The 24,214-nt window shown below is 36.0% G+C and overlaps 1 protein-coding gene across 1 annotated transcript in view; it reads left to right on the top strand.

Moving 5' to 3' along the window:
- The window catches only part of Adamtsl3 (ADAMTS like 3), a 320,949-nt gene that overhangs the window by 160,316 nt on the left and 136,419 nt on the right, over positions 1-24,214 (top strand). The window contains exon 9 of the mRNA XM_026388213.2: positions 5,304-5,461. Coding sequence (XP_026243998.2) covers positions 5,304-5,461 — 158 coding nt within the window. The remainder of the gene's footprint in view (positions 1-5,303; positions 5,462-24,214) is intronic.

Below are 24,214 nucleotides of genomic sequence, written 5' to 3'. Positions count from 1 at the left end.
AATAAAATGTTTAAATAATTAAAAATGTTTTGGGTCACTATCAGACTATAATCTTAAAGAAAAAAATTAATTATTTAGTACATTTTGCTCTAAATAAAAGAAGAAAGAAGAGACTATCTTGGTGACAGTGAAAGTGAAAAATTATTTAAAAGAGCTTGTTTAACCTTAACTTTATGTGAATGATTTTTTAAACAAAATCATTAAACTGTTTATAATCATGTCATGGTCACTTCATTCAAGGCTTTCTCTGGAATGAAACATCAAAACATTTTTAAAATTTCCTTTTCTAAAAATTTATTTATTTATTCGAATTTGTTATATCTGACAGCAGAATGCACTTCAATTCATAGTACACATATAGAGCACAATTTTTCATGTTTCCGGTTTTACACAAAAATGGTTTGAAAACACACAGCTCTTAATGGGAATAACTTCTTCCTTATAAATGCAAGCTTGATTTTTGGAAACAGGTAAAAATCATTTAGATTCACTTAGATTCAAATTTTTGATTAAGAAAATTGTGAAATATCATTTGGATTCAAAAGTATAAAGGGCTGAAAATTTATTATTTATAGTATCTATCAAGTAGTAACAACTCAAATGTTCATCAACTGTTGAATGGATAAATGTGTAATATAATTTGGCTTAAAAAGGGATGAAATGCTGATATACAGTATAATACTAATAATTCTGGAAAACATTAGCCTTAAGTGCCACTGCATTTTATATTTATTTATTTATTTGGTACTGGGGATGGACCCAGGGTCCCTTTACCATTGAGCTACATCCCCAGTCCTTTTTATTTTTTACTTTGAAACAGGGCTTCGATAAATTGCCCAGGCTAGTCTTGAACTTGTGATCTTCTTGCCTCAGCCTCAGAGTTGTCAACTCAGAGGGATTACAGGCCTGGACCACCATGCATGGTCATTATGCGTAAGAGAAAGAACCAAGTTACAAAAAGTGATATATCATAGATTCCATTTATCTGAAATATCTAGAATAGACAAATATCAGAGAAGAAAAGTACAGGGATGATGGTCTAGTTAAGTATGGAGTTTCTTTTAGGGGATAACAAAAATGTTATAAAATTAGACCACAATGATGTCTTCACTGTGCTTATGCTGTGTGTAAATGTATAATTTGTACATTCTAAATGGGTGAATTTGGGGATGAGGCTGTAGCTCAGTGGTACAGCACTTTCCTAGCCTGTGTGAGACCCTGAGTTCAATACTCAGCACTGCATAAATAAGTAACTGAGTTTCATGGCATGTGTACTATGTATCAAAAAAATGTTTTAAAAAAACATTCTAAAGTGCAGTGACTAGACCTAATATTCTTATGATTCTAAAGGCAACCCCAAAAAATTCAGCTTCAAAAATCGTTTTTTAAGTTGTAAAAACAGAATAAGCAAACAGTAAACAGAATAAATTAAGGTGAATACTTTGAAGCAAAAATTCATTTGCATAAATATGTACTGGCATATTAAATATAACTTTATACTCGGGATGGGCACTCTTCCAAGAACAGAGTTCAGCAATGTTCCCATTTTTTCAAAGTGACAGATCTGTTGCTTGGAATAAATTTCCCCTCCTGAACAATCTCTCAATTGGCCCTAGAAGTGTTTCTGAAAGTTATGCTTCTCTACTAGCTTCATTTACAAAGGATTTAGTTTAGATTTCTGAACATTTATATACAGAATGGGTTTTATTTTCTTGATTTATGTAACCATTTTTTTGCATTTTTCCTTGTAATAAAGATGTATTTCTGAAATCAAGCTTATTTTTCTGTAATAAATCAGTCTTTCAAGATCTGTATTAACTATAATCCTTCAGAAGACTGCATTATTCAGAACTAAAAACACCTATGACATGAATTTCAGTCTCTTTGTTGTGAAATGGAATTTAATTATTGAACATCTGACTTCCATCCTGCTTCGAGGTGTTCAGATCCTGAATTTCTAGTGCTGTTCCAAGCCTGGCCACATTATTATAATGCATCCCTTAAAAAATGGAAGCAATAATAGGATCCCTGCAAAATAAATGTTATGGTCACACAGCTTTAGCACTAATGTGTCTGACTAGCAATAAGCTTGAGAAGCCAAGATGCCATGAAATGAAAACCTCAATTACCTATTGGAGGAGTATTTTTCCCTTCAAGTCCTGTTTAATGTATAGATAGAGATGTAAAAATACAAATATGGACACTATATGTAATGGCCAAAGGACAGTGATGCTGGATAAAATGAACGTACACTATAACAATACTGTTCTACTGTCGGCCTGAACTTGATATAGCTACATTAGCTAAGTCTGCAGTATGTGTTTACCTAATAGTAGTTTTGTGGTCTTTAGAATTTAAACAGACCTCTTGGTGTTGGTTGCCTGTCTCTGCCTCTGTTGAAAGAAGCTTGGACTGATTCTTCTCAATGAGGCCCTTCAACTGGAAAACATTAGAATCATTCATTACCTTTTTTGTCATTTTTTTAAAAAATGAACAAGAATGAATTCAAATTATTTAAAGGTATCATTATAGACTTGTACTGTGAAGATATGTGGGTAGAAGGCCTTGATTTCTTATTGTTTTTCACCTGTTTGAGGCTACTTATACTTTCCTCAACACCTCTGCCCTCCACCCACCATTAAGTCTGCACAGGAGAAATCAGGTGGGCAGCAGGGAGCAGGAAAGAAGGACGGTAATCTCTTCCCTTACAGTGGAACAGGAAGACAGTGAAAGTGGGCTTCCTGGGTCTCCCAAGCCCTAACCACCGGCTGCAGTAGCCACCAATGGTCAGCACAAGCTCTGGGAACTGAAGGCTCACTTGTACAGTTCTCATCAGCCATGAGTCACATGCTGTCAAAACACACAGCTGCAGTAAATATGCATAAATAACAGAAATGAATAAAAACTAAGTAAAGGCATCTGTAAGTCAACACAGCATTTGAATTATTGATTGAAAAATTACAAATCCCTTTTCTCTTATTTATTTTAAGAGGCACAGTCACTAGGAGGGACAAATTTGTCACCAATGAAAATTATGAATTTTGAAGAACTGTGTTGGGCTCCGTCTCACTGTGGATTGGATACAGGGGCTCTGTCAATCTAAATGATCAGATTGTTTATGCATATAAACTCCACCTTCCTCAGATCACTCCACCAGTCATTAGTTATCTACTTTTGATTCAGCTACTCATTTACACTAGTGAGATCAAATCATTTGTTTTCTGCCTCCTAGAAATAGATATTCTACAACTAACATGCATTTCATTAGAGAGTGGCTTGAGTGATTTACACAAACTTGGACATTGGCTTTGCTCCTTGTATGTTCATCTTTGTCACTGAATATCTTAAACATGGTTGAAATAACGAAATAGGCTCCACCTTTAAAACAAAACACCAAAACTGAACTAAGAGAAATGTTGGCATTTGGTTTAGGGGATGGATGTCATAGCACCTGGCCTTCCTCCCTTCAGGATTACCTTCCTTACGCCCCTGCTCCAATGCTGCATCATGATGAAACTTGCGAAGCTGCGCTCCAAAAAGTGAGCCCAGTGGTAAAGCAATTACTCCCCCAGCACAGCCGCGGAATCCATTGCATAGTACTTGAATTTAATCAAGTCATTTTCAAGCTAAATCTCAGGCTAGAAACTTGGTGTCTCACATGCCTTCGATGAGATGGATGGTGTCCAGTCTCACTTAGTGTTTCTGTATTGCCTCAATACTCGTCGTTTTCTCTTCTCCTTTACTTTAGAGACTTAACTCATCCAGTGTGGGGCTTACTATCTCTAGTTCTCCATCTCGTCTTTACTGACAACTCACTTTGTAACACTCAGTTTTATATCTTCATTGGAACTAGGAAATGAATTTAATCTCACACTTTCCAAAAATCTACTGTGGTCATGGAGACTGGGGCCAAAGTGGTTGGGGTTTTGTGTGCCTGAAAGGAGCCAGGGTTATTCTTCGACCGCTAATGACTCTTCCAGATCAAGGAGCTCCTGTCCAACCTTTGAATTTTCCCAGAAAAGTTCCCAGCCTGCCTGTCAGGGATAATCAGGGATGTCTCCTAATGCCTGGGATGTAGTCTGTCCAGCACACTTGGATTCCTGCAGCTGATCTTTGGCAGAGAGAAAAATCTAGCAAATGAAAACAGCCAAAGCCCAGCAGCATGTGGATCGAAGCTCCCTGATACTGGGCCATTTTGTCGTGTTTTATCAGCTTTCCGTTTTTAAGGTTGAAGCTGAATGGAGTTTTGATTCTGTTGTGTCCTTTGTTCAAGATGGCTAGAGACAAATGTAATACCACTGCAGCAAGTGGAGGTTTCTGAGGAGAGTTGGACACGGGAGATCAGGCACTCTGATTCCTTGTTTTAGCAATGAAACCATGAAAACCTATGACAGGGTGTCAGAGAAAGAGCTGAGACCAGAACCCAGCTGTGTCTGTCTTTATTGCTTCTCCCAACCTTGGACCACGTCTGCTGGGTATGGTAACACTTAACAAGACAGAAGAAAAGGAGGAGAGGAGAGGGAAAAACAGAAATTATTTAAATAAAATGGAAATACTATTTTGTTCAAACTGCAGGCAGACATTTTCCTGTAGTTCTTAAAAACACTTCTGATCTTATAAAAAAGCAAATTAGAATAAGAGAGTAACATGCTCCAGGGAGATCTTTGTGGCAGTGGGATGGTTATGTGTTTAGATTGTGGTCCTGTGCCACTCTTAGCCCTTAGAACACAGGTCCTAAGCCAGCCAGGGTGACTTAACAAGACCCCTTCTCAGACATGGCATCGAACTGTATGCACACATTGTACCTAACGTCAGTTTCCTGGGTTTGCTATTGTTCTATAGTTTCATAAGGTATAACCAACGAGGACCTCTCTATATTAATTTTGTAATTTCCTGTGAATCTGATTATTTCAAAATAAAAAGTTTTTTCTTTTAAAAAAGGCAAATTTGAGATTCACTGTGCTTTTTTTTCTAAATATAAAACTATGTTTAACATCTGAATAGGTAATAAGTGAGTAAACATGACTTTACTCGCCCTGTATTTTGAGCTACCTCATGAAAAAAAAATATGAAAAAAGAAAAGTGTTCTCTTTTGTAGCAGATATGTCTCCAAAGAATTGAGTAGAATTGCTATCTCTGTTAGTGCCTTTTTAAGGACAACCAAAAATTTGACTTATCTATTCCATGAATGTGGATCTTTTGATATCGTGTTGATATGCCGATATTACGCTTGGTGAAATGTCATTTGGACTGACTTGCTTTTAGGAGATTTCTCTTACTTAAATTTTACTTTTTAATTTTAGTTATTGAATCCAAAACACTTCAAGGAAGCAAAGGAGAACACAGCTTTAACAGCCCTGGAGTTTTTGTTGTAGAAAACACAACAGTTGAATTTCAGAAGGGCTCAGAGAGGCAAACCTTTAAGATTCCAGGACCTCTGATGGCTGATTTCATCTTCAAGGTAAGACAGTCTGCTTCAGAAACTTCATGCACATGAAGCCCAGAACTTCTTGATTTTTAAAAACAGTAAGTTTGGAGCTGGTGGTGCCCACCTGTTATTCCAGGTATTCAAGGAGACTGAGACAGGAGGATCTCTTGTTTGAGGCCAGCCTGGGCAACTTTTAAATAAATATAAAAAAAAAAAACAAAGGGCTGGAGACATAGGTCAATGGTAGAGCACTTACCTTGCATGTGCAAGACCATGGGTTTAATCCCCAGTACTGGAAAAAAACAAAAACCTTCTAAAACAATAATAATTAAACAACAACAAAAACCCCAAACAGTTTGTTCAGCAAGTGGTCATATGGAGCACATATCATCAATATTTACGTCTTAACAATCCATTCCTAAATTTTTTTCATCCTCAAGTATCTGCTCTCAAGTATTTGTTCCTTAGCCCCCGAGAGCTCAGAAACTACAGATTTCATTTTTATAAAGGAAAGGATTGATATTGTATTTATAAACTCCAGTGGCCGAGCTCAGTTTTAAATCTCTGGATGGTTTTTGGTGGAAATAGATGAGGGTTGGATCCACCATCCCTGCAGAAAGGACCAGAGGACAGAGGGAAAAGAGTCATCCCCGTCCTGTTCCCTTCCGCTCTCACCCCTGAGAGTTTGCAGTCTCTCAGTGGCTGACTCTGATCAGGGCTTCCTCCCTCAGAGGATGTTTTCTGATGAGTGCCTGTCATCAGGTGCCCTCGGAAGAGCTCTTCTTTCCTGGAACCATCAGCCTGTGCCCCTCTCTGGGAAAGCTGGGACATCTTCCTTCAGAGGACAGGAAGTGTAGTGACCAACCTCTTTCCAAGGACACACAATAGGACACACTTCTGATGAATCTGAAAATGCCAAAGACACGAAAAGAAAATGAGAGTTCAGTGGGTAGTTTTGTCCTCTTCCTTTTCAGAAAACTCATTCCAAAATGTAAATGGGAGAGAGAAAATTGTTCTAATTGCCAGTGAAACCTTTAAAAAAGCCCATTGCCTTCAAAAGCACTGTCTGCGTTCCACTTACTAATTTGTCAAAGAATGTTCCATGGAGGCATCAGTTCTATTGACAGAGCACGAGATGGGGAAGTAAATGAAAGCTTCCAACTGATCCAGATTTCTGAGATCCAAGCCAGCCCGCAGTGTGACCTGCCAAGTGTCAGCCTGCACAGTGGTGCTATTTTTGTTGGTTTTGAAAGTTTGGATTTTAAATGGTCAACACTGAAAAGTCAAGAGATTCTTATATAAAAATATCAGGATTTTTTTTCCTGTTTCTCTTTAAAAATGGGAAGACCTTGCATTTTTATCATAGCAATTGTTGGCTGCAGCTAAGAAGCAGCTGCCTCCTAGTTGGGTCTTGTTTGTCGTGGTCCACACCATTCCCTGTTTTGCCTCCTAGCATTACAGTGTTGGTGGCCATTGATCCTGCTTCCAGCATTTATATATCTGCCTGGCTTCCATAGACATTTAAGTTTGTCACTTCCATGTCAGATTCATAAAGCACCAACCCAATATTTTTCATTGACAGTCATATTGTAAAAGATTTAGGAGGGAGAACCATAATTATATCCTCTTATTCTCTCTGGTTCATCTTATAGCATAAATTCTATACTTGTTTTGCTTTTTTTAGTTTTTTTTTTCTGTTTGATTTTTAAGTAGTAAACACTTTTTTTCCCTCTTTCTCTTTTAATTGCTACTCAGAGACTCTGTATTCTTAAGTCAACATGAAGGTTTCTGATTGAGTAGGAGACATTTATATGATGATAGGATGGAGGAAATGCCAAAAAGATGAGTATTTCAAGATACTGGTTATAGCATTGGCTTAGATAGGGCTTGATGGTGTCTTTTATTGATGCCATGTATGAAAACATGATACACATCGACTGTGTATTTCTACAGGTTTTGAACCCATGTACATGTGTATGGTGTGCATACCTCTTTTAATATTTGGAAGAACATACCCTATAAGAAAATAATAGCAATTATTTCAGAGGGGATAAATGCTTTGGGGAAATGGTCTAACTCTTAAAATAATTTCAATTATTATACACCTTCTTACCCAACTTACATATTCATCTCTTAATAGTACACATTTTAACCATGTGCTATCCATATTGTCTGAATTACTACTGGATCCTCTATATTCCTGTCTCTGATTTCTGGCTTTCTCAGACTTAATAAACAGCTCTGGACTTAAGCTTCAACTTCTGGAAAGTGTTTGAGCTCTCCAGACTGAAAAAGTGGCTTTAAAAATATATTTACCAAAGAGGGCATCACACACAACTGACTCATATATAAATAGAACCCCCTTTTTGTGCCCACAGGCATTTTCTTTCATGGACTTGGTGGGCTGGGTGGGAGGGAATTTGGCAAACTTGGAGACACTTGTGATGAAGTAAGACTGACTGTGAGGCTGTTTTTCCCTGACCTGGGAGTTGTCCACATGATGTGTGTTTCTAGGAAATATCCTTTTCCATCAGTTGCTTTTTGTTTTTTTGAACACATTTTAGTGTTGTCAAGCCTGTGTTGTTGCTAAGACAAGGAAATCTTTGCTTCCAATCACATTCATCTCTTCCTAGCTCATCCTACAATTAAGGGATGGCTGTCCTTAATTGACATCCATGTCCCCATATACATGATGGGGAGGGTAATAGTGTGTATGGGGACATGGATGACAGTCGCCCTATGATCTATGTCAGTAGACCAAGAGCACTTGATCTATTAAAGGGTAACAAGCTGAGAGGATGAGGCAGCCAAGACCAGCCCTTGCCAACTCCATGTTGATTAAGCCTAGCTGGTGCACTTAGCTGTGTGGACATATACCTTCATACAGTTCATGTGGTAGGCTTATTTCATGGACTTTTAAGTAAGTGTTCTATTGGAAATGACTACATTCTCACATGTAAACTATGTATATATCAGTGGACCAATTGTCTTGTAGTTATGTTGCTCAGATTCAGAAATTTAGCAGCTCACTGCATCAATAAAAAAAATGAATTTCTTGTTTCTGTTCTTTAAGAAGCTATATTTTCATGTTTGGACCTTCCTTGAATATTGTCTCTTTTATTCTTTCAAATGGATTTCTCACTATATAGTCTCGCCTTCCTGAGTGACCTGTTTCCCATGGATGGCTTGTCACACACTTTGGTGCTGGGGGTAGTCAGAGCCTGTATTATTGTTTGCTCCTGTAATATGTGCATGTTGCCACCAGGTAGCAGTAGAGAGTCTGGACCAAGTTGATGTTCTGTGGACAACTATGAGAGACACTAAGTTCAGTGAGAATTTTCTGAACATTTTACATCTGTGAGTAGATGTTGGTAAATATCAATTTTAAGCATATGTCTCTGATAATAGCTAATAAAATTAAACTAAATGGCTTTGATGAAGACATCTCTTTCCGTGGTTAATTTTTAACTCTAGCTAGTAGCTTTTCTCCTCTTAAAACATTTATGATCTTGTAGGGCTGGAGGATTTGTCTTCTTTGTGGCCTGAAATCTTCCTTTTTCTGCCAGATGTCTTCATAGGGAGTAATTTTTCTTCCATTCATATACTTTGTGTTTTCTGATTGCTTTTCCACTAGTTTTCAGCTATTCAAGCTCCGTCTCCAGTTTCCTCCAACCTCAGCTCCGATATCTTTTATGCTTTTCCAGAAGTTATGGTGGCATACCTAACTTACCCAAGGACCGGAGGAATCTGAAACTACCTGTTTTACTTCCTCTCAATACAGTCCCAGGTGTTTTGAAACATGGCAAGACAGTTTTAGAGTCGGTGCCTGCATTAGATTCCTGAGGCTGCTATACCAGAATACCACAAACGGAATTGCCTAAATACCGCAATTTATCATTTCACAATTCTGAAGTCTAAATGTCCAACATAAAGGTGTTGGCAGGATTGATTCCTTCCGAGTCCTACAAGGGAGGATGTGTCTCATGCCTCTTTCCTCAGTTCTTGGAACTCAGCATTCTCCCTCTGCCTTCACATCACTGCTCTGTGTGTGTCCACTTCTGTGTCCAAACCCACCCTTTTATAAGGACACAGTCATATTGGATTGAGGCCCACTCTAATGTCCTTAACTTAACTTGATCACATCTGTAAAGACCCTTTTTCAGATCATATTCTGAGATACAGTGGGCTAAGACTTCATTCTTTTTGGGGGGACACAATTCAACTAGTAACAGAGCCAACAGAAAGGGAAATTTAGGTATTTCATAGTCATCTCAATCATCCATCCCATCCTGTTTCCCAGTAATCACAAAGGTAGAGTGTGGTCTGTTGAGGGAAATTCCTTGGTTAAAGCATTTCAAGAACTATTCTACTAGCTACCAGAATTCACGCACGTGCGCGTACACACACACACACACACACACACACACACACGTATGTGTGTATTTTCAGTTTTATGTTAAAATCTCTTATATGTGTGTGTGTGTATAAAAACATACACATATATATTCAGTGGCAGTAAATGGGTCTTTTTCCAGGGAAGAAAGGTAAGACCAATGATATTTGAAGACACTTTATTTTGGGGGCGGGTACCAGAGATTGAACTCAGGGACACTCAACCACAGAGACACATCCCTAGTCCATTCATTTTTTTTGTATTTTATTAGAGATAAGGTGTCACTGAGTTGCTTAGCACCTTGCTGTTGCTGAGGCTGACTTTGAACTTGAGATCCTCTTGTCTCAGCCTCCCAAGCTGCTGAAATTACAGGTGTGTGCCACTGTGCCCAGCTTGAAGACACTTTTAATAAACCTTCAAAGAGCTACCTGTCTTTTGAAGACGATCACGTGAAGAGCTATATTGAACGAGATTTTATTAATTGTATATATTCCAACTGTCAGTAGTTTGTATCATAAGGAGCACATGGGTTGACTAATTTCTCCAGAACCACATTATTGGAAATACTGTAATTTGTTTAATTTTACCAAAATTTATGATCAAATTGAATCTTTTAAATAAACATGTCTACAAAGAAATCTTGATTAATTGGTCACTTTAATGTTTGTTTGAAATTCAGAGCAGGTTTTATTACTCATATTTGTCATCATGAAGTTGGCATCATTTTAATTTCTTTGGTGAAGGTCCAAGGTTATCACTCATGTATTTACAGGCATCTATACAGCCCATATACTTCCATCCTATATGATGAAGATGCATGTAATTGGTGTAAGCTTTGTTTCCTCCGTGTCAACTGTATATCCATGTACTAGATTTAGTGTCATTTTCTTACCCTGTTGCCGGAGCATTTTCACTTGGAAATATAGTGGGAGCAAATCAGGTGATCCTGTGATCAAAGGAAACCATAGCCTCAGGGAGATGTGTTTGTTTGTTTCTTTAAAAATTATTATTACAATGTTTCCCTCAAGATATAGAATGCAATATTTTCTCTGCTGAGAATACTCCCAACAAAGTAACATAAAGCACAGATCCAGCATTATAGTTTACTTTTTCCTCAGCTATTGCTCCTATTAATCAGTTCTTTTTACTTAGATAAGTAAAAAATGACTAAACAAACAAGAGAAAGGCTCAAATACATTTGTGAAGGAAACAAATATTTTGGTTCATTCAGAAGTTGGTGTTCCTTTTTCCATTTCCTTTAACTTTCAAAAGTCCTTGTTGGGTTCAGTACCTCTGGTCCACATTTGGAAGCTGGTAAATCCATGATTTATATCTCTGTGCTCTTAACTCCCCTCTATTGATGGGAAGTGTTCCTACGGAGAGCGAGGAGGTGATCTTGAGGAACAGATTAGCTGGAGGTAGAGGTAGAGGAGTCTTACCTGCTTATTCCCTACTTTGTCTACTTGGAATTTCTCATGAGATGGAATGCAAAGTTACCAACTTGAGGAGTCAGAAGTTTGAAGTCTGAGGAAGAAGTATGAAATATTTATCTTAAAGAATGAGAGAATAAATAGAATAAGGGAAAAAAATCATGTGTTTCCTGGCAGCATTAACAGGCCATTTAAGTCCAGTGGGCATGGACTTAAAGTAAGTTGGTGTGTATTTGCTCTGCACTGATAGTAAAAGGCACAGGTCCAAGAGTCATATGCAGATAAAACAATGTCTGGAAGCCTAATAAGTCTTTTTCTTTCTTGTGAACCTCTTGACAAGAATTTTTTTTTCTTGGAAACTCCACAGTAGAACTTTTTCACTTCTCACTGGCAAGAATTGAATCACACGCCCACTCTGCACGTCCTTTAGATCCTCCAAGTCTAGATCCTCCTAGTCTAGATCTTCCAAGAAGCAGATGTCAAAATGTGATGAGACATGCAAGAAATTTATTTGGGAGTTGACTGTGAGATTAAAATGAAGGAAGAAGTAGGGTGAGGCTGGGAGAACTGACAGATGGTACAGAAGTGGGAAGGAAGAAAGATCAGGTAGAAGCACCTTAGATGGCAGACCATTCTAAGAGAACTTGCTGAGGCTGTAGGGAAGGCCCTGAGCCTAATCCTCTGTCACATAGCCTGCATTACCACTCCTGTTATGCTCATTTATTGGCTGGGAGCAACTGTGGGAAGCTTGACCTGAACTTAGGGTTTTGTTCAATTATACTCTTCATAATTGTGTGTCTGAGCAGAACATTCTCATGGGTCCTGCATCTAGCAAGACAGAGGTGACCACAATAATCCATTAAGAACAATGAGGATTTATCTGAGTCACACGAGGGAGGAATGAACATTGGGACAAAACTGGTTTTCAGTAGAATAGGAAGGGGAAACGGATGTTGGTAGGTAACTAAACATGACTACTACAATAAGGATTTTCTCTTTCTGTAAAATATTTGGCCTTGATGCTTTCTTTCTCTTCTTTGTTTTAAATTCTTTTCAGCAGTAAGAGAGAGGAGTTAGGAGCTATTTCAATTTCTCCTAGGCTTATTTTTTGAGCCAATTTTTAAATTTACAGTTTTCTTTTTTTAAAAAAATTTTATTATTGGTTGTTCAAAACATTACATAGTTCTTGACATATCATATTTCACACTTTGATTCAAGTGGGTTATGAACTCCCATTTTTACCCCATATACAGATTGCAGAATCACATTGGTTGCACATCCACTGATTTACATATTGCCATACTAGTGTCTGTTGTATTCTGCTGCCTTTCCTATCTTCTACTATCCCCCCTCCCCTCCCCTCCCCTCCCCTCTTCTCTCTCTACCCCATCTACTGTAATTCATTTCTCCCCCTTGTTTTTTTTCCCTTTCCCCTCATTTCCTCTTGTATGTAATTTTGTATAACCATGAGGGTCTCCTTCCATTTCCATGCAATTTCCCTTCTCTTTCCCTTTCCCTTCCACCTCTCGTCCCTGTTTAATGTTAATCTTCTTCTCATGCTCTTCCTCCTTGCTCTGTTCTTAGTTACTATCCTTATATCAAAGAAAACATTTGGCATTTGTTTTTTAGGCATTGGCTAGCTTCACTTAGCATAATCTGCTCTAATGCCATCCATTTCCCTGCAAATTCCATGATTTTGTCATTTTTTAATGCAGAGTAATACTCCATTGTGTATAAATGCCACATTTTTTTATCCATTCGTCTATTGAAGGGCATCTAGGTTGGTTCCACAGTCTTGCTATTATGAATTATGCTGCTATGAACATCAATGTAGCAGTGTCCCTGTAGTATGCTCTTTTTAGGTCTTTAGGGAATAGACCCAGAAGGGGAATAGCTGGGTCAAATGGTGGTTCCATTCCCAGCTTTCCAAGAAATCTCCATACTGCTTTCCAAATTGGCCGCACCAAGTTGCAGTCCCACCAGCAATGTACAAGTGTACCCTTTTCCCCACATCCTCGCCAGCACTTGTTGTTGTTTGACTTCAGAATGGCTGCCAATCTTACTGGAGTGAGATGGTATCTTAGGGTGGTTTTGATTTGCATTTCTCTGACTGCTAGAGATGGTGAGCATTTTTTCACGTACTTGTTGATTGATTGTATGTCCTCCTCTGAGAAGTGTCTGTTCAGGTCCTTGGCCCATTTGTTGATTGGGTTATTTGTTTTCTTATTGTTTAATTTTTTGAGTTCTTTGTATACTCTGGATATTAGGACTCTGTCTGAAGTGTGAGGAGTAAAAATTTGTTCCCAGGATGTAGGCTCCCTATTTATCTCTCTTATTGTTTCTTTTGCTGAGAAAAAACTTTTTAGTTTGAGTAAGTCCCATTTGTTGATTCTTGTTATTAACTCTTGTGCTATGGGTGTCGTATTGAGGAATTTGGAGCCCGACCCCACAGTATGTAGATCGTAGCCAACTTTTTCTTCTATCAGACGCCATGTCTCTGATTTGATATCAAGCTCCTTAATCCATTTTGAGTTAACTTTTGTGATGGCGAGAGAAAGGGATTCAGTTTCATTTTGTTGCATATGGATTTCCAGTTTTCCCAGCACCATTTGTTGAAGATGCTATCCTTCCTCCATTGCATGCTTTTAGCCCCTTTATCAAATATAAGAAAGTTGTAATTTTGTGGATTGGTCTCTGTGTCCTCTATTCTGTACCATTGGTCCACCCGCCTGTTTTGGTACCAGTACCATGCTGTTTTTGTTATTATTGCTCTGTAGTATAGTTTGAAGTCTGGTATCGCTATACCACCTGATTCACACTTCCTGTTTAGAGTTGTTTTTGCTATTCTGGGTCTTTTATTTTTCCATATGAATTTCATGATTGCTTTATCTATTTCTACAAGAAATGCCATTGGGATTTTATTGGCATTGCATTAAACCTATAGAGAACTTTTGGTAATATCGCCATTTTGATGATGTTAGTTCTGCCTATCCATGAGCAGGGTATATTTTTCCATCTTCTAAGATCTTCTTCTATTTCTCTCTTTAGGGTTCTGTAGTTTTCATTGTATAAGTCTTTCACCTCTTTTGTTAGGTTGATTCCCAAGTATTTTATTTTTTTTGAGGATATTGTGAATGGAGTGGTTTTCCTCATTTCCATTTCAGAGGATGTGTCACTGATATACAGGAATGCCTTTGATTTATGTGTGTTGATTTTATATCCTGCCACTTTGCTGAATTCATTTATTAGCTCTAATAGTTTCTTTGTAGACCCTTTTGGGTCTGCTAGGTATAGAACCATGTCATCTGCAAATAGTGATAATTTAAGTTCTTCTTTTCCTATTTTTATGCCTTTAATTTCTTTCGTCTGTCTAATTGCTCTGGCCAGTGTTTTGAGAACTATATTGAACAGAAGTGGTGAGAGAGGGCATCCCTGTCTTGTTCCAGATTTTAGAGGGAATGCCTTCAATTTTTCTCCATTCATAATGATGCTAGCCTGAGGCTTAGCATAGATAGCTTTTACAATATTGAGGTATGTTCCTTTTATCCCTAGTTTTTCTAGAGTTTTGAACATAAAAGGATGCTGTACTTTGTCGAGTGCTTTTTCTGCATCTATCAAGATGATCATATGGTTCTTATCTTTAAGTCTATTGATGTGGTGAATAACATTTATTGATTTCTGTGTATTGAACCAGGCTTGCATCCCAGGAATGAATCCTACTTGATCATGGTGCACAATTTTTTTGATATGTTTTTGTATCCAATTCGCCAGAATTTTATTGAGGATTTTTGCATCTAGGTTCATTAGAGATATTGGTCTGTAGTTTTCTTTCTTTGAAGTGTCTTTGTCTGGTTTAGGAATCAGGGTGATGTTGGCCTCGTAGAATGAATTTGGAAGTTCTCCCTCTTTTTCTATTTCCTGAAATAGCTTGAAAAGTGTTGGTATTAGTTCTTCTTTAAAGGTTTTGTAAAACTCTGCTGTACACCCATCCGGTCCTGGGCTTTTCTTAGTTGGTAGTCTTTTGATGGCTTCTTCTATTTCCTCAATTGATATTGGTCTGTTTAGGTTGTCTATATCCTCCTGACTCAATCTGGGCAGATCATATTACTTAAGAAATTTATCTATGCCTTCACTATCTTCTATTTTATTGGAATATAAGGATTCAATATAATTTCTAATTATCTTCTGTATTTCTTAAGTGTCTGTTGTGATATTGCCTTTTTCATCCCGTATGCTAGTAATTTGGGTTCTCTCTCTTCTTCTCTTAGTTAGCATGGCTAAGGGTCTGTCGATCTTATTTATTTTTTCAAAGAACCAACTTTTAGTTTTGTCATTTTTTTTCAATTGTTTCTTTTGTTTCGATTTCATTAATTTCAGCTCTGATTTTAATTATTTCTTTCCTTCTACTTCTTTTGCTGTTGTTTTGCTCTTCTTTTTCTAGGATTTTGAGATGAAGTGTGAGATCATTTATTTGTTGGTTTTTTCTTTTTTTAAGGAATGAACTCCAAGCAATGAATTTTCTGCTTTCATTGTGTCCTATGGATTCCGATATGTTGTGTCTGTGTTTTCATTTATCTCTAAGAATTTTTTAATTTCCTCCTTGATGTCTTCTATAACCCATTGATCATTCAGTAACCTATTGTTCATTCTCCAAATGATGCATAATTTTTCCTTCCTTCTTTTATTGTTGATTTTCAGTTTCATTCCATTATGATCAGATAAGATGCATGGTATTATCTCTACTCCTTCATAATATCTAAGAGTTGTCCTGTGACATAATATATGATCTATTTTTGAGAAGGATCCATATGCTGCTGAGAAAAACGTGTAACTACTTGATGTTGGGTGGTATATTCTATATATGTCAATTAAGTCTAGGTTATTAATTATATTATTGAGTTCTGTAGTTTCTTTATTCAACTTTTGTTTGGAAGATCTGTCCAGTGGTGAGAGAGGTGTGTTTAAGTCTCCCATAATTATTGTATGGTGGTCTATTTGTTTCTTGAACTTGAGAAGAGTTTGTTTGATGAACATAGCTGCACCATTGTTTGGAGCATATATATTTATGATTGTTATGTCTTGTTGGTGTATGGTTCTCTTGAGCAGTATGTAGTGTCCCTCTTTATCCCTTTTGATTAACTTTGGCTTGAAATCTATTTTATTTGATATGAGTATGGACACTCCTGTTTGTTTCCGAAGTCCATATGAGTGATATGATTTTTTCCAACCTTTCACCTTCAGTCTATGTTCTTTTCAAGTTGAAATACTTTGTCTTCATTGTCTGATGTTCTATCTTCTAAGTGTTCTACTCTGCTGGTAGTATTCTCATTTGAGTTTTTAATTTGGTTTATTGCTTCCTGCATTTCTAGGATTTCTGTTTGTTTGCTTTTTATAACCTCTATCTCCCTGTATAGTTGATCTTTTGCTTCTTGGATTTGTTTATGTAATTCATTGTCGACTTGATCTTTCATTGTCTGATTTTGCTGTCTAATGTCTTCCTTGAGACTCCAGATCATCTGAAGCATGTATATCCTGAATTCTTTATCTGACATTCCATCTGCTGCAGATATTACCTCTTCTAAAGTTGAGTTGACCTGCATTGCTTGTGGTCCTTTCTTTCCTTGTCTTTTCATACTGCTTGCGTTTCTTTCTGCTTGGTGAAACTGTTGTGTTATTGAATTTTCCCCCTATATATTTATATTGCTCTTGTATAGTTGCAAAGTCTCCCTTGCAGGGCGGGCAGCGGCTGTGTTCCTCCTCCAATAGGGGTGATCTGTCTACCATGCTGGCGGGCCGCTAGGCCTGTTCTCCAGGTTGCAGGTCTGCCTACCTTGCAGGTGCAGGCGGCGGCTGTGCCCCTCCTCCAATTGGGGTGATGTTTCAACTAGGCCGGCGGGCCACTGGGCCCCTTCTCCGGGACGTGCAGTCTGCCTACCTTTCTGGCGGCAGCTGGGCCCTTCCTCCAATTGGGGTGATGTGTCTACCACGCCAGCGGGCCACTGGGCCTGTTCTGCTGGTCGGTCGCAGGTCTGCCTACCTTGCAGGCGTGGGCGGCGGCTCTGCCCCTCCTCCAATTGGGGCCGCTCAAATTTACAGTTTTCTAAAGAAGTGTCCAACTTATTTCATCTTACATAATTTTTAAAAATATAATGATAATATTCCCTTATCATCAAATAACATTTCTACTCTTCCTGGAACTGTGCTCTTTCATTCTTAAACTTATTTATTGGTTCCTTGTCTAATTTTTGTTTTGTTCAAACCATACAAAAACTGTCTCTCAGGTCTAAGTATTTTATTTTAGTTATGTTGATTATTATTTTAGAATTAAAAATATTGTTTATAGAAATTTGTATTTTTATTTCCCTTTACATGGGTTATTTTAATGATGTAGCTTTAGCTTCTGGAGTGGAATTCCTAATTCATTTGTCTTTATTTATTTTTTTTCTCCATTTAGGACTATCAGTTTCTCCATACCAAAGTTCTTAATTTTATTGTGGTGCTGTGTGTCAATATGTAATATTATGCATCATCTTTAATATTATGTTTAATGCTATTTGTATCCTGATTAAGAAATCTTTACTTTATCCAGAGTAATGAAGTTACTCTTCTTTGTTTGCCTCTGGAAGTTTAAATGTTTTACTTTTCACTTTCAGGGTTGTAATCCACCTTGAATTAATTTTTGTGTATGCTGTGAAGTAGAATCAGTGTTTTGGTTTTTTCCCCATGTGTCTATTTAGTTAACACACAGACATCAGGTTGGTCCTACCCCTGTTTGTCTTAAATCTAGCAACTAGAATGTGTGGATATATTTATGGACTCCACTTTGTTTCATGAATCTATTTGTCTTTTGTCCCAATAGTATTGTGGTTTATCTATGATAACATTAAAGCACTCTTAATGTCTGGTGGTATAAATTCTTCAGCTTTGTTCTTGAGGTTATCTTTGCTCTTCTTGACTCTGCATTATCATATCAAATTGAAATCAGCTTATCAGTTTATAAAATTTATAAAATTCTGTTGGATTTTGATTGAGATTACATTAAATCCACAGGTCAGTTTGGAAAAAACGGATACATTTCCAAAATCAACTCTTTCAATCCATAAATATGGTATATTCATACATTTTTAAGGATTATTTTTAAATTTCTCTCAATAATGCTTATAATTTTCAATGGATATGTCTTACATATTTTTATTAAATTTATTCCTAGGTGTTTGTTATTTTGATGTTATAAGTGAAATACTTTTTTCTCATTTTCTGTGTATTTATTTGGGGAGGATAAATGTCTACTATTTTTATATTGATATTGTATTCTTACTATATTATTATTACTATTAGTTTGTGGATTCTTTTGAATTATATACATGTATATGTGACCTCAGCAAATAATGAGAGTTTTGTTTTTTACTTTTTTAGTCATTATATATTTTTTTAAATGTTTGTTTTTTTAGGTATAGGTGGACACAACACAATGCCTTTTTTTTTATGTGGTGCTGAGGCTTGAACCTGGGTCCTGCCGGTGCTAGGCGAGTGCTCTACCGCTGAGCCACAATCCCAGCCCCCTCATTATATGTTTTATTTCTTTTTCTTCCTTTATTGTACTATTTAAAACATCTGATACAATTTTGAATTAGAAGTGGTGACAGCAGGGGCTGAGGTTGTGGCTCAGTGGTACAGCACTTGCCTAGCAGGTGCGAGACACTGGGTTCAATCCTCAGCACTACATAAAAATAAAGAAAATAAAGGTATTGTGTCCAGCTACTAAAAAAATATTCTAAAAAAAGAAGTGGTGACAGCAAGTATCCTCATCATGCTTCTCATTTCAGAAGCAACGTTCTCTAAAATTCACATTATATATGATGTTTGCTGTAGCAGTTTTTGTAGATATTTTACTTGATGAAATAAATTTGTGGGGCTGGGGTTGGAGCTCAGTGGTAATAGCACTTGCCTAGCATGTGTGAGACACTGGGTTCAATACTCAGCATCACATAAAAATAAATAAATAAAAATAAAGGCATTTTTTTTTTTAAAAAAAGCTTCCCCTCTTTAAAAAAAAAAGAAATTGGCTTTATTCTAATATACAAGTGTGGAATTGTGTCACATGCTTTTTCCATATGTTTTAAGATGATCGTATGGTTTTCTCTTTTTTTCCATTTTTCTATAATGCATAGTGACTTTTCAAATGCTAACCAACTATGCTGCTTGTTATAAATCCACTCTTTTCTACTAGAATTCATTATTAGTATTTATTAGTCTATTAGTTATAAAAATGAACCTCCTTTTATACATCACTAGATGTGATTTTAAATTATTTTATTTAAAGTTTTTTGTATTTGGAGGATTTTTAGTACTATGTTCAGGGTGTTTGTTTTCTTACTTTTTTTAAGGTCTTGGTATTAATTTTATATATACTGGTTTTATAAAACTAGTAGAAAAGTATTCCTTCCTTATTCTCTGTAATAGTTTGTATAATATTGGTGTTATTTTTTCTTTAAATGTTTGGAAATGTTAACCAGGAAATATTTAGATTAATATATCCAGTGCTTTCAAAAGACAGAACTTTCAGATTTTAAAATTTCTTCTAAGTCAGTATTATTTGAAGGAGATTGTCTATTCCAACATTTTATAAGTTATTAGCCTCGGTAATTTTTTTCTTACTATCCTCTTATCTGTTCACTGCATCAGAGAATTTATAGTGAGTCCTTTTACTTATTCCTGATATCAGTTATTTGTTCTTATTCTCTCTGTTCCTGGAGTAGTCATGTTGGAGGCTTATCAATTTTATTACACTTTTGATAGTAACAACTTTTTCTTTTGTAGCTCTCTTTTATGTGGTTTTCTTTCTATATAGTAAATGTCTGTTCTTGTCTTTATTATTTCTATTCTTCTACTTTATGTAGATTAAATATACTGTTATTTTTCTTACTTCTTGAGATAAATATTTACATTTTTAATCCTTTTTTCTTATAACATGTACCCCTTAAATCTTTAAATTTCTCTGTGAAATCAGAGTATATACTTTATATTTATTTTCACATGTTTGTATAAAATATTTCATCAATTATTCAGTTATATTATAAATTTCTTAGTAATATATTCCTTATCTTATGAGTTATTTAGAATATAACATCCAAGCATGTGGGTATTTCCTAATAATTTTATTTTGTAGCTTAATTCTATTGTTAGTGAAAGAACATACTCATATTATTTAAATCTTCTAAAATTTGTTAAAACTTTATTTTGGCTCAGAATAGTGAATTTTGGATGACTATGATGTGTAGTCCTCCATTGTTGAATATAGGGTTCTACATATGTCAGGCCATGTTTATTAATTGTTCTATTTAAAATTTTAAGCTTGGGCTGGGGTTGTGGTTCAATGGTAGAGCACTTGCCTAGCACGTGAGGCCCTGGGTTCTATCCTCAGCACCACATAAAAATAAATAAAATAAAGTTAAAAAATAAAATAAAATTGTAGGCTTACAGATTTTTATCTGTAAGATAAAATATCTTTATTTTATAATAACACCACCACCATGTACATTTTACCTAATTTTATTTTAATTCATGCAACTTTTGCATTATTATTTTGAGGCTAGATTTTTAGGTACATTCAACTTTAGAATCATTTCATCTTCCTAGTGATTTGAACCTTTTATCATTATGAAACTATTTTCTTTCAGCGCTTTGAAGATATCTCTTCATTGTCTTCTGGCTTTCATTTATTCTGTTGAGAAGTCAGCTATCAGTCTAATTTTTGTTCCTTAGAAGGTAATGTGTCTTTTTTCTTTGTCTGAGTTTAAGTGGTTTCTGTTTTTTTTTTTTTTTTTTGCTGTTGTTTTCATCAATTTGACTATGGTGTAATTAGTGGGTTTCTTCAGTTTGAGGTCCATGTGTCACATAAATCCATGGCTAAATATCTGCCATCAGTTTTGGAAGATTAGCTTGTGTCCCAAGCTTTTTCTTCTGTTTCTAGGACTGCGATTATATTTTCATCTTTATGTATAATTTCTGCTTTCTTCATATATGTTACCTTACAATTCTCCTCTCCTGTGTGTCTAATCCAAGGGTCAGTGGAATATGAGTAGCAAGCTATCTACTTGATTTTGTAAATAAAGTTTTATTAGAAGACAGCCACCCCCATTTGTTTACTTGTTGTCTATGGCTACTTTTGCACTACATCAGCAGAGCTGATAAGTTGTAACAGAAGCCACCATATAACCTGAAGACCTAAAATGATCACTGTCTGTCTCTTTAAGAAACTATTTGACAAACTCTGGTCTAATCTATTAAATCCATCCTTTGAGATATTTATTTAGATGATTGTACTTTTAGAATCTTAGTTCAGATTCTCTCAAACAGAGCCCAAGGCAAAAGCTATGTTCCAACACTGATGTTTTATGACCATGGGAGCAGCATGAGATGTTGCTAGGGTTCTCCAGCAAAGAAACAAAGATGTGAAGCCAAGGCTTAGGTGGGGAGGGGGTAATAGTGCCATACTTAAGTTTTAGGTTTCTGTTATTTACTGCCAATATCTAGATTTCCTGTAATTTTAAATTCTTTTCTCCATATTCTTTTCTCAGTTTTAAACTTTATTTTCATATGCCTTGTTATTTTTAAAGTCTGTGTTGCATATTTTAGATGAAAGATTATAGATACAGTTTGTGTCTGGACTATTTTTTGCTTCTAGAAGACAGCTAGGTTAGGAGCCAATCGCCTTCATCTAACAAGGAATTGAAATAATTTGAACCTGGGCTTCATTCCCTTTCAAAGTTGGTCTATATTCAGTTTCTTTTTTTTTTTTTTTGTACTGGGCATTAAACCCAGGGGTACTTTACCACTTAGCTACATCTCCTTCCCTTTTTAGTTTTTATTTTGAGACAGGGTCTTGCTAAATTTCTGAGGCTATCCAGTTTGCTTTTATTCCTACAACAGAGCCTTCTTGGATCCCAGCTGTGAGCCTGGGGTATTTACTTATTCCCCTCACCTTGGCAGGTCATGGGCTCCAGTTTTTGCCTCCCCAGATCCATTAATCTGATGACAGGTCTGCACAGTTTCTCAGCCTCTCAGTCACCACTTGCAAACTGGAAAATGCCTCAAGTTGAAAGGTGGTGCCAAACCTAGTGCCAAATGTGCTCACGTTTCTGGGCTTTTTTCATGTCTGAGATCTTAACCCTGCATATCTTCACTAGCATGGTAGTTCCCTGATGCCTTAAAATACATTTGAAAATATTCTATGCAGTATTTTTACTTATTCTCTACAGGAGAATTCATCAGAAACAAGTCGTTCTGCAACAGTCAGCAGCAAAACACCTTGGTGTGTTTCTGTCTCTGTAACCCTCTGCTGTAGCCATCCTGTTACTGCAACCCTGACCTTCCCTTCTTCCATACACATATCAAGTCTAGAACTTTTATGCTATTTTACAATTAATATATCAAATTTATTTTTTTCAATCAAACTTTATTTAGATTTACCTATAAGCTTTACTGTTTTATTTCACACTGTTGCTTCTTGTATCTAACAAATTTCTTCTGTATTTGTCTTAGTTCTTATTCATTACATCCCTTGTAGTATTTCTTTCTATTTCTAGTGTCTCTGGATGGTAAAGTTTCAGAGTCATTTTATGTCTGAAAACATCTTTATTGCACTTATTAATTATTGAAATTTTGATTATAGATGGATAATTGACTATTGATTAATAATTTGATTATAGAATGCTGGATCCAAAACTCTTGTCCCTCATCACTTTGAAAATATGATTTTCTTGTCTTGCCTCTAGTATTGCTTGTGAGAAATCTAATACTTCCTTTGTAGGTAATCATTTTTCTTCTTTTTGATAATTTTAAGGTTTTTTTCTTTATCCTTCTTTTATTTTCTAAATGTATGTTTAGAACGCAATAAGAATTCTGAAAATAAAGAAGAGCGTTATCTTCTTTTAAGGTCTAGGAAAGTCTTAGCAATTTTATAACAAAATATTGCCTCTTTGTTATTTTATTATCTCCATCTTTTTAAAAAAAGAGATACTTTAGTGTTTTTTATAATCTTTTTAAATTTTCTTTAAAATTTTTCTTTTTTCTAAATTAATTTTTACACTAACTATAGTATGAATATTTTCTCATGTCATGGAACATTCTTTTTAAATTATTCTTTTTTAAAATTTTTTTTAGTTGTGGATGGACACAATATGTTTGTTTATTTATTTTTATCTGGTGCTGAGGATTGAACCCAGTGCCCCAGACATGCAAGGCAGGAGCTTTATCACTGAGTGCCCAGCCCTAAATTATTTTACAGTCTCAGCCCTAAATTATATTTATTGCTATATTTTCCCATTAAAATTTAATCTCTTGGTTTTTTTAACCAGTTTCATTTTCAGATTTTTCTAATATGTTGATATTCTGAAATGTTTCCTAGTTGATAAAAGTTGTATGTAGTTATGGTGTACAACATGTTTTGAAAGATGTGTACATTGTGGAATGATTAGAGCTAATTAGCATATATATTACCTCACTACTCTTTATTTTTCTGTGGTGACAACACATAGAATCTCTTCTCTGCAATTTTCAAGTGTGTGATCTTGAACTCCCTGTATGTGTGGAATTTTCTGGACCTGTCTCCTATGAGCTTGATTTGTTTTCCTTCTTTTTTTCTCTTTATGCTCCACCCTGGAAGTTCCCCTCAGTTTGTGCATTTGTTTGATCAGTGGGGAAGAGAAGAAAAAAGTAAGGAGACAATGTGCTGCTTGAGAAAAACATCTGAGAGTAAATTCACTTTTGTGTACAACTGCCTGCTCTTGTCCTGGCCCCTTCCCTTTAACCAGACACTACTACAGTGAGCAGAGTTTCTGCAGTTGTGCTTTTAGAAGGATTTTTCAGAAGAAACTGCTTAAAGATGTTACTATGTAAAATGTAAGAATCCTAGTCATGTAAGATAGTAGAATGAATGGGATATTACTTTTCTATATGTAT

Source organism: Urocitellus parryii, chromosome 6, assembly GCF_045843805.1.
Source record: "Urocitellus parryii isolate mUroPar1 chromosome 6, mUroPar1.hap1, whole genome shotgun sequence".
NCBI lineage: Eukaryota > Metazoa > Chordata > Mammalia > Rodentia > Sciuridae > Urocitellus > Urocitellus parryii.
This window is presented reverse-complemented; position numbering and strand designations above follow the sequence as displayed.